Source organism: Nematolebias whitei, chromosome 16, assembly GCF_014905685.2.
Source record: "Nematolebias whitei isolate Nwh7 chromosome 16, NemWhi1, whole genome shotgun sequence".
NCBI lineage: Eukaryota > Metazoa > Chordata > Actinopteri > Cyprinodontiformes > Rivulidae > Nematolebias > Nematolebias whitei.
This window is the reverse complement of record NC_056513.1, coordinates 30,021,098-30,032,432: the sequence shown is the minus strand read 5'-3', so window position 1 is coordinate 30,032,432 and position 11,335 is coordinate 30,021,098. Positions and strand designations below refer to the sequence as shown.

General features: G+C 40.9%; 1 protein-coding gene across 1 annotated transcript in view; it reads left to right on the top strand.

Moving 5' to 3' along the window:
• Nucleotides 1-7,780, top strand: part of LOC119423156 (hedgehog interacting protein) — a 50,073-nt gene extending 42,293 nt beyond the window's left edge. Inside the window, exons 12-13 of the mRNA XM_037690569.1 lie at nucleotides 6,892-7,040; nucleotides 7,215-7,780. Of these exons, the coding sequence (XP_037546497.1) occupies nucleotides 6,892-7,040; nucleotides 7,215-7,411 (346 nt within the window). The 3' untranslated portion in view covers nucleotides 7,412-7,780. The remainder of the gene's footprint in view (nucleotides 1-6,891; nucleotides 7,041-7,214) is intronic.
• The last annotated feature ends 3,555 nt before the right edge of the window (nucleotides 7,781-11,335 follow it).

The following is an 11,335-nucleotide window of genomic DNA, read 5'->3' as shown; positions in this document are numbered from 1 at the left end:
TATATATATATATATATATATATATATATATATATATATATATATATATATATATATATATATAAACATCTCTCTGCACTCAAACATATTCTTATTCAAAGCATCACAACTTTCATTGTGCACTTGTCAGCTGCACAGAGTTGTCATTCATTTCATGAGATTTTGCTTCATTAAAAAAAATACCAAATGCTTCATTAAAAAAAAAACCAAATGGAGTGACACTCTAGAACGAATAAAGTAATAACCTGTTCTGCTGGTGATGTTGGACCTCTCAGCAGCTTTTGATACTGTAGACCATCAGGTCCTAATCACTCGTTTGGCTCAGCAGGTTGGCCTTCAGGGTGTTGTGCTCGAGTGGTTTAAGTCCTATTTAACAGACAGAACTTTCTCTGTTATGATTGGTGATCTGTCCTCTTCTTCAGTCTCTTTGACCTCTGGTGTACCGCAGGGATCCATTCTGGGGCCTGTTCTCTTCTCACTTTACATGCTACCATTAGGACCCATCATTGCACGCCATAATCTGTCTTTTCATCTGTATGCAGATGATCTACAAATCTATCTGCCGGTCACTCCCAGTTCCTCACTCGGTTTCAACTCTATTGCCAGCTGCTTAAATGACATTAAGCACTGGCTGTCTCAGAATTTTCTCCACCTCAATAACGATAAAACTGAATGGATTTTATTTGGTGCTTCCAGTAATTCATGCAACATCTCTCCCAGTCTAGGTTTTCCGCTCCCCCACGCCAACCAGGTGGTAAAAAATCTAGGAGTGGAGCTTGACTGTAACTTAAAGCTAGATAAACAGATCAGTTCTGTTGTGAAAACCAGCTTCTTTCAGCTCCGTCTGCTTTCCAAAGTAAAATCACTCCTTAGCCGTAGTGATCTGGAGAAGGCCATCCATGCCTTTGTGAGCTCTAGGCTTGATTACTGTAACGCCTTATATGTGGGTATTAATCAATCTTCTATCTCCCGTTTACAGCTTGTACAAAACTCTGCTGCTCGCTTGTTGACTAACACACGTAAATATGAACACATCACTCCTGTCCTTTCTTCTTTACACTGGCTCCCGGTTCAGTTTAGGATACAGTTCAAGCTGCTACTGTTTGTTTTTAAAGCTTTGAATGGCCTTGCACCACCTTATATTTCAGAACTTTTGAAAGTCCACCAGCCCAGCAGAGCTTTATGGTCTTCTGGTCAAAATCTGCTGGAGGTGCCACGCTCAAGGTGCAAACAATGGGGGGACCGGTCCTTTTCTGTTGCAGGCCCAACAGCCTGGAATACTCTTCCCTATGAGCTGCGTGCCATCTCTGATCTGGTTCTGTTCAAAGCCAAACTGAAAACATACTTATTTAAAAGGGCTTTTAATGTTTAACTTTTAGTAGTTTAGTATTTACTATTTATTTTTTTTATTTTATCTCTTTTACCTTCTTTTATTCTCGTTGTGTTTTTTAATTTGCACTGATGTATTGTGTCCTGTTTTTAATCTTGTTTTGTCTTGTGAAGCACCTTGGTCAATGCAAGGCGTTGTTGGAAGGTGCTATAGAAATAAAGTTTATTATTATTATTATTAATAACACAATATAGTTCAGATTCTTGTAAGACTGTTGAAGAAATTCTCTCGTTCTGACATTGCTTACTCAAAAGAACCACAGCTTACGGCAGCTGAAGATTTATATCTGGCCATTTCCTTGCAAGGTCAGATTTCAGGACAGGTTACATGCATAAACATATGCAAACATCTATAAATATGTGTGTGTCAAAAATGTATACGCATGAAAAAGTCACAGAAATGAGCCACAAGCCGAGTTATCTGCTTGCTTTTATACTCCTCTCAGCTCAGAGTTCAACATAGTTCAGGGGGTGTCCTTGAAGCCAGCTGCAGTCTTCTTACACACTGCACAAACATATGGTTCATGGGCAGAGATAAGATAATGTTTAGGGAGATGGTTCGGCTTATTTTGGGAGACAACCGAGCTCCTTGTTCTCAGGGCAGCGGGGAAGGACGTTCTCAGCCATAATAATAAAAGCATCAATAAACATTTAACCAAATATTCCCTGACAAAGATGGGTTTTGAGTTCAGAAGAGAGGTGTTATGAGTGAAAGGATGTGGGAATTAAAGAATTACTGTAAAAAAAAAAGACTAAGTTCAACCAACATCAGGTAAAAATTACAAGATAAGATTGTCAAACTCTATCTAGCAAAAAAAAAAAAATGTTGATTGATTAAAACCCAACAAGAACATTGACTGGTGGAAAACAGATAATTTCCAACACTGGTCCTGAATTGCATTTAGTTTTGCTTTCTGCTGCTGAATGACCTTTGGCTCTTTGTTCATGATTGTTGAGCTCTGTTCTCTCATGGCCTAAACAGTACAGACACTCTTGCACACACGCTGACCTCACTGCTTATGCTTCTCAGTGCTCATACCAGAATTAGTCTGCAAGAGTCCAGTTACCGTCTGTGTGTCTGCATGTGTGCATGTTCTCGTTGTCTTAGTGTCCAAAGTTTCATACCTCAGAATAATGAAAATGCAAACACAATGATATTTTTTTGTTTTTTTAAATTGCTCTCACTCTCACCGATGAACAAATCAATGTGTTTGTACGTGTGTGTTTGTGTGTGGGCTTGTGTTAAACAGGCCCTAACAGAGGCTTCACATTTGATCTTGATTACACACTGTATTATTTCCAGATTTGCAGAGTGAGTTATGAAATAATTCAGCTTAAGTCCATTTGCTGATGTGCGTGTCTCAATGTTATCTTCATATGAAACGATCACAATATGTCTCTTTGGCATTCAAACTTTACAAATATGGTGTGGAGATGTTGTTTTTGTCTGTATGAACTTTGCAAATCATTTTCATATTTGAGGGTGGCCTAGTGTTAACCCTATATGTAAGGGAGGAAACAATAAAACCCTACGCTCCAAATGGGTACTTTAGGGAATTTAGTGTTAACTGATCTTTCTTTGTCAGTTGATCATTGATTATTAGTTGATTGTTAGAAATAAATATCCAAAAATCATTTTCAAAAAAGTTAAGAAATCAGAATAACTTTAACAGTGTAATCAACTCCATCATAAACTCAACAATGGCTATCTTGTGCCATTTAAAAATCTAACCGTAAAATTGTGGGTTCATTTACTACAGTTTACCAAAACAAGGCTGTTTTTTTAATGGTGAAGTTTATAGCTTTTTGAGAACCCTTTTCCATCTTGTTTTAAACGTCATCCTTCTGCAGCGCACATGATGTTTATGAGCTGGTAAAATCTGGAGCGTACATGGCAATGGGTTTTAAGGTTCATCAGATTGCCAAACTTGTTGCACTGTTTCTTAAACAAGGTAGAAAAACAAACAAAATCACACATTTATTCTAAAAAAAAGTGCTAAGCTAAAGTATTTACTGGGATGAAGTGTAGAATATCAAATTCACTACTAGTCACTTCTTATTCTTTCAACTTTTCCCTCTTCAGGGATCTCCACAGCGAGTCATCCTTCTCCATCTCACTCTGTACTCTTCATTCCCTGTCCTCGCTCCAGCTACCTCCATGTCCTCTCTAACTGCATCCATATATCTCCTCTTTGGCCCTTCTCTTTGTCTTTTTCCTGGCAGCTGCATTTTTAACACCCTTCTACTGATATACCAACTGCCCCTCCTCTGGATATGTCCAAACCATCTTAGTCTGGCCCCCCCTAACTTTATCTCCCAGTTATTCAACCTGTCCTGTACCTCTGACCAAGTTCAAGTTTCTTGTCATTTGCATCACATGTGGTACATGAGGTGGAATGAAATTGTGTACACAGGGTCCCAGTTACACCCAAAAATAGCAAAAATATAAAGTGTAAAAAGAAACCATATATAAGGATCTAAGCCATACACTAAGATATATGCTAAACAAATGCTGAACGATACACTAAAAGATCTAAGCTATGCGCTAATGTGAAATAGGGGGCCGAGATGGTGTAGAGGCAGGGCAGCCTACTCTGGACCCGAAAGTCCTAGGTTCGATTCCCAGTCATTGCACATCTCGTGGTGCCTCTGAGCAGCACACCTTATCCCCAAAAAAATGCTCCCCAGGCACTTTCAATAGCTGCCCACTGCACCACCTGGTGGTGGATGGGTTAAATGCAGAGATCCAATTGCCATTGTATGGGAACATACAATGATGACAATACATAACACATTGTTATTATTGTTATTATTATTATTATTATTATTATTATTATTATTATGCGGTATTTTAAACAGCAGCTCGAACATTAGTCTATAGTGAGTACATGGGTGTGAAAGAATACAGCAGTATGATATAGTCTGCAGCATGAGATAATCCCATGAACTCATGATCTCATAATCTGATCATCTCATTCCTAATCTTATCCATCCTTGTCACTCCTAGAGAGAAGAGCAACATCTTCATTTCTGCAACTTCTAGTTCTTTCTCCTGTCTTTCTGTCAATGCCACTGTCTCCAGACTATACAACATAGTTGTTCTCACTATTCTGATGTAAACTTTTCCTTTGACCATTACTGACAACCTTTTGTGGCAAATCACTCCTGAAACTTTTCTCCATCCACTCCATTCTACCTGGACTCTCTTTTTCACCTCTTTACCACATTCCCCATTTTCCTGGACAGTTGACCCCAAGTACTTGAAGACCTTTGTGACCTCTGCTCCTTGTAGCCTCACTGTTCCACCGGCCTCCTCTCATTCACACTCATGTACTCTGTCTTACTACGGCGGACTTTCATTCCTCTTCTTTCAAGTGCATACCTCCACCTCTCCAAGTTCTCTTCCACCTCTACTCACCACAGATCACAATGTCATCTGCAAACATCATAGTCCAAGGGGATTCCTGCCTGACCTCATCTGTTAGTCGGTCCATCACCAGAGCAAACAAGAAGGGGCTCAGAGTTGATCCTTGATGCAATCCCACCTCCACCTTGAAGCTATTTGTAACTCCTACAGCACATCTCACCACTGTCCTGCTGTCCTCATACATGTCCTGTACCAGTCTAACATACTTGTATGCCACTCCAGATTTTCTCATGCAATACAACACCTCTTCCCTCAGCACCCTGTCATATGCTTTTTCTAAATCCACAAAGACACAATGGAGTTCTTTCTGACCCTCTCCATACTTCTCCATCAGCATCAGCCAAGACGGCATCTGTGGTGTTCTTTCTCGGCATGAAACCATACTGCTGCTCTCAAATTGTTATTTCTCGAATAAGTCTAGCTTCCACAACTCTCTCCCAGATCTTCATCATGTGACTCATCAACTTAATTCTCCTGTAGTTGCTACAACTCTGTACATCACCCTTGTTCTTACAAATGGGCACCAGCACACTTCTCCTCCATTCCTCAGACATTTTCTCTCCCTCAAATATGCCCTTGAGTATTTGAGTCAGAAACCTCACCGCCATCTCTCCTAGGCATTTCCAAACCTCCACTAGTGTGCCATCACGTCCTGCCGTCTTTCCCTTTATAATTATTTTCAGAGCTTTCTGAACGTCACCCTCACTAATCTTTCCACTTTCTGGTCCACAGCTTCTATGACCTCTACACTTATTTCTCTTTTATTCTCTTTATTCATTAGCTCATCAAAATATTTCTTCCATCTTCTGGTCACAGTCTCTTCACTTGTTAGAACATTACCATTTATACCTTTATTTAATAAGCCTAACTTGCTGCACATCCTTTCCAGTCTGATCCCTCTGTCTCACCAATCGGTAAAAGTCCTTCTTACCCTCTTTAACGTCCAGCCTCCCATACAACTCATCATATGCCTTCTGCTTTTTCTTTGCTACCTCCCTCTTCGCTCTGCATTGCATCTCCTTATATTCTTGTCTACTCTCTTCAGTCCTCTCACTGTCATATTTCTTCTTGATTAACCTCTTCCTGAGGAAGAGCACTGTTCTCTCCAGTGATTACTGGTGGTGTGTTCTGCTTAGACTAATAGCTTCCTGCACTTTACTATTTCACCTCTAGGTTTTCTTATTCTTGTGCATCCTAGAAATGTGACACAATATTTAATCCATTATATATTTACACAAATATGACTCTGTCCGCATATAACATGTTTATCTACTGCATTGTCTACTATTGTCAACTGCATTGAGAAGAACAGCTTCAGCATCTGGTTTGGAATATGTGTCAACAATATTAGCAGCCACTTCTGATTTAAGGCATGTTTACTTGCTAAACACAAAGACAAGAAAATGTTTGAACTGCAAATTGATTTTGAAAAGCTACTAAAGAGGAAAATTTGTACGAGATGAAAATGCCATCTCTTCCAAACCAAGTCTAATCAGTGATTTCAGCTTTGCTTGGTCTCTCAAAATTTACTTTCATGCAACACCCCCCCCCCCCCAAAAAAAAAAAAACATGATTAATTAGAGCTATTCAGAGAATAGGCTTCTCAACAGCCTTTGCAAAATCTTGTTTATTGTGTAAATGGTTTTCATATCAATGTTAACATTTTTTTTTGTACATTTACTGAGGCAAACATTTTAAAAGAAAATCTTGTCTGAATGAGCCTAAACTTTCTACCCTCTATGCAATTCTAATTTCAGTTTTAAGCATAAACCCTTTTTTTTTTCTTCAAATATGGCAGTCATCTGCAGTTGAATTGCTCATCTGAGCAGCACATTTAGTCTTTCTTAGTCAGTGGCACATCTTTATTAAGAAATTATTTCAGGAATTTTCCATATCCATGATTATGAAAGATTTTAGTTTTAACAAAATTTGCAGCAATGGACGGTATTTGGGGGTATTTGTTAATCAAAATAATGTGTTGAAGACATTCAATGATAGCATGAGAATCTGTTTCGACACACTGGGATTTGTTCCGTCATCCTAATTTCTCTCATTCCTCTTAACAACTGCTACAGGCCTCATGCCCCCAAGGAGTGCCAACGTCAGGTGCAGCCACCAGAGCTGCTGATGACAGCTTGTTCCAGATACTGCAAGAATGGACTTTGTACTCCTACTGGGAAATGTTGCTGTAGCCCAGGCTGGGAGGGACCCTTCTGCCGAATAGGTAAGTATCACGAACAGTATGACTTGGAATCAAATATTTGAGTTATATCTCTCCAAACATGTGTAACACACACCTTGAAACTGCCAGAATGCTTCCTATCAAACATCATAAACCAGTTTTTCTGCTATATTTTACCAGTTTGTGTTTGATCACTCTGTTTTCCTGTCACCATAGCCAAATGTGAACCAGCCTGCCGCAACGGAGGAGTGTGTTTGGAGCCAAACAAGTGCTTGTGCAAGAATGGCTACTCCGGGTCTCAGTGTGAGAAGAGTGAACAGGGCATGCCCAACGACCAGGAGAAAGATGGGATACTAGACCACATCATCGATATGACCACTTATCTCTTAGACCTGACCAGCTACATTGTATAGGTGTGCGCTAAGGAGGACTGCTCCCCACCGTCAACCTCACATTGACACAAATCTACCTATCACCACCAGCAGACCCTTACCAAGGTGTTATCCATGTGGCCATTTAATGTCCCTCACATAAACATAAACATACAGACACACATGAACATAGAAATACAAACAAGATCCCCATCGGACTGCTTTGGATCTTTGCACACGCACGCACGCACACACACACACACACACACACACACACACACAAAACACAAGAATCTCCATCCATTCACCTATAAGCTATTTGCTCTTGAGCACCAGGACTGTCGTCCGAGCCATGTTCACATTTCAAAGTGGCCTACAGACAGCAGGGAGTTGACAAACAGCCTTGATCATTTTGGTAGAAATTTCACTGAGACATTTCCTCACACAGATGGCTTCAACAGGAACTTCACAGAAAATGACTCAAGATTTTTGGACTTTCATAAAGCTACTTGTTGCCTTTTGGAAGACCCCCAAAAATTGTGTAAGGCATTTAAATGAAGATTGTTCTGAATTCCTATAGGGATATAAAACTTTAAATGCCTGGCATGGCTCAAGAACTATTTTACGTTCTTTGTCTGATAAAGACATATTGAAATAAATGTATGCTCACAAAGGCAACGAAGGAACACGGGTCATAGGTCACATTGAGCCTGCACTATTTTTTTGTAGTGTTGTCTGCAGGCACGAAAAGAAACATGCTGTCTCTTATATGATGTACTTATTTTGTGGGCATATTGTCATAAGAACTAAATCAGTATGAAGTCTGCATATCTTTTTATTGGTGTTGACATTGGATCGCAGTCAACAGAAGTCTGTTAGGTATACAAAAGTGGGAATGAGAGCATTGTTGAAGCCAGTTTCATGTATTCTTAATGGAGTTTTTGGCTTTCATGCACTGTATTAACTTTATTTTTCAAAAGTTATTTTAACATGTATTAAAAGCAGAATGTGAGTGATTTAACACTCACACATTTAGTACACACCACATTATCACAGGTATGCTTCAACAAACTCCTTTTATTCTGTCACACACACTGAAAGTAAACCTTAAACACAAACAAAGGGAAGACAGAGCGCAGTGATGTACATTTGCAATAGAGCCTAACTAAATACTACTTAGCATAAAAAATATATCTAGCATTATCATAGAGGAGGGTTTATTTTTTTCAAGCTTAATAATATATGGGAGAATATGGTGTTTGTATAGAAGGCAGTTTTACTCTAAGCTTGTCTGGTCATGTCATTTCATGTTACAAAACCAACCTTGTTGGTCGCCCTACTCTTCCACTTGGGCGGTTCCACTTCACTTGAAACTCGGGTCCTCTACCAGAGGCCTGGGAGTTTGAGGGTTCTGTGCAGTGTCTTAGCTGTTCCTAGGACTGTGCTCTTCTGGACCGAGATTTCTGAGGTTGTTCCTGCGGTCTGTTGGAGCCATTCTTCCAGTTTTGGGGTCACAGCACCAAGTGCTCCAATGACCATTGGGACTTCGACTCTATGACATTTTGATTCTGCACAACTTCTGCATTTCCTCTTTTAGCCCTTGGTATTGTTTGAGTTTCTTGTGCTTCTTCTTCCTGTTGTTACAGTCACTTGGGATTACAAATTCTATCGCCAATGTCTTTTTGTCTGGCTTGTTGACCACCACAATGTTTGGTTGGTTAGCCATCACCTGTTTGTTGGTCTGGATCTGGAAGTTGAACAGCATTTTAGCCCTTCCATTCTGGGGCGGCTGTGGCTGCGTGGTTAGAGCAGTCGTCCTCCAATGCAAGAGTTGGGGGTTCGAACCCCACAGCAGTCACATGCTGAAGTGTCCCTGGGCAAGACACTGAACCCCTCATTGCCTCCGATGTGTGTCCCATCAGTGTATGAATGTGATAAATCACCGATTAGTCTCTTTAGAATGATTTGTTCAATTAGCTTTGTAGAGATCTAGTAGAGTGCTGTATGAATGGGTAAATGAGGACACAGATTGTAGTGTAAAGCGCTTTGAGTATCTCAATAAGATAGAAAGGTGCTATATAAGTACAGTCCATTTACCATTTACCATTCTCCACCATCCTTGGTGGCGTCTCCCACTTGGACTTTGGGACCCTTAGTCCATACTCAGCACAGATGTTCCTGTATTATTATTCCAGCCACTTATGGTGTTCCATGTATACTTTGCCTGCCTGGCTATACACTCTGATATTATGTGTTGGACTGTCTCAGGGGCATCTTTGCACAGCCTGCATCTTTGGTCTAGTCTGGTATGGTAAGACGCCATCATCTATTGCTCTTTTGCTGAGGGCCTGTATTTGTGTTGCCATGATTTGTGCATCTGTGTTGTCCTCAGTCCAGCCCTCTCTAGCCACTGGTAGGATCTGTTGATAACAGCCACTTCCTCAATCTGTTGTTGATGCATGCCATGCAGGGGCTTATCTTTTTATAATATCATGTCTTGTTCTGCCTCTTCCTCATTAGGTTACTGCTGCTGCCTGAGACATTCATTCATCAGTTCATCATCGGGGGCTTTCATCCTGATGTACTCCAGGATCTTAGTTGTTTCATCCTATATAGTGACTTGGACGTTCACTAGTCCTATGCCTCCCTCCTTTCTCTTAAGCCATTTTGCCATTGATAAGTGCGACTCCACTCTGCTCGTGTCTTTTCAGTTCTTCTCAGGTGTAGATGATTTGTCACTGTGAATTCTTTCCCTGCTCTGTGGGTGAGATCGGCAATGCAAAGTGAGCGGTATCATAACAGGTCATTGTGTTTGAGCCACTCCTCCTATTGTGGTCCTTAATCGCCCTATAATCAGACTTTCTTTAGCTTATCTGCTGGCTGCTTATAGGTCTGGGTGTACCCATACTGTGCCATAATCTCCTATATCTTTCTGTAAATGTGCTCATTTCTTGTGGCGCCATCCATCAACATGATGAGGAAGTGACGGTTTAGATGTAGTTTGCAGTTTTGTTGGGCGGGTCCAGTGACGTAACTCTGCTGGCCAATCAATGGCTGCTGTCTGCTTACGTCAAAATCGGCACCTCTGAGCTGTCTGCTTGGAACCATGAACAAAGTGATCCCATAGTCCAGGATGAGTGGGTGCCAGTAGTGGACAGGCCCTTATCTTGTGTGTTGTGGTGCGGAACCAGAGTTGAGACAGTGGCAAAGTGCTATTAGTGTGTAGTCAGGCTGGACTTGGGGTAAAACCCTCATTCCATTGTGAGGAGCTTTCAAGTCTTGATGTGAGTGGCTTCTATTTCCTCCTTTGGCCAGGCTATTATACCAGCTGGCTATCTGATGACTGGCACTGCATACATGTTAATGGCTCAGATTTTGTTCTTGCCATTCAACTGGCTCTACGGGACCTGCTTTACTCACTGTAGGTACTTGGTTGTGGCTGACTGTCTTGCAGCCTTATCATTATTGTCATATGCCTGTGAGATTCCAAGGTATTTGCAGCTGTCCTGTACATCTGCAATGTTGCCTTCAGGTAGTTCAGCCTTTTCAGTTGTGATCACCTTGCCTCTCTTGCACACCATTCGACTGAATTTATCCATTCCGAATATCATTCCAATGTCCTCTCTGTATATCCTGGTGAGGTGGATCAGTGAGTCAATGTCTCTGTCAGTTTTGGCATACAGCTTGATGTCATCCATGTAGAGGAGGGGCCATGTTTGTTCCATTTTGTAACCGGTATCCATAGCCATTCTTTGCAATGATCTGGTTGAGGGGATTCAGACCTATGCAGAACAGGAGACAGTGCATCACCTTGGTATATGCCACATTTGATGCTGACATGTGCAAGTGGCTTTGAATTGGCCATCTTCCACACTCCCATTGAGTTCTTGATGAATGCTCTTAGTGTCCTGTTGATGTTGTGTAGTTTCAAGCATACACACACACACACACACACACTATATACAG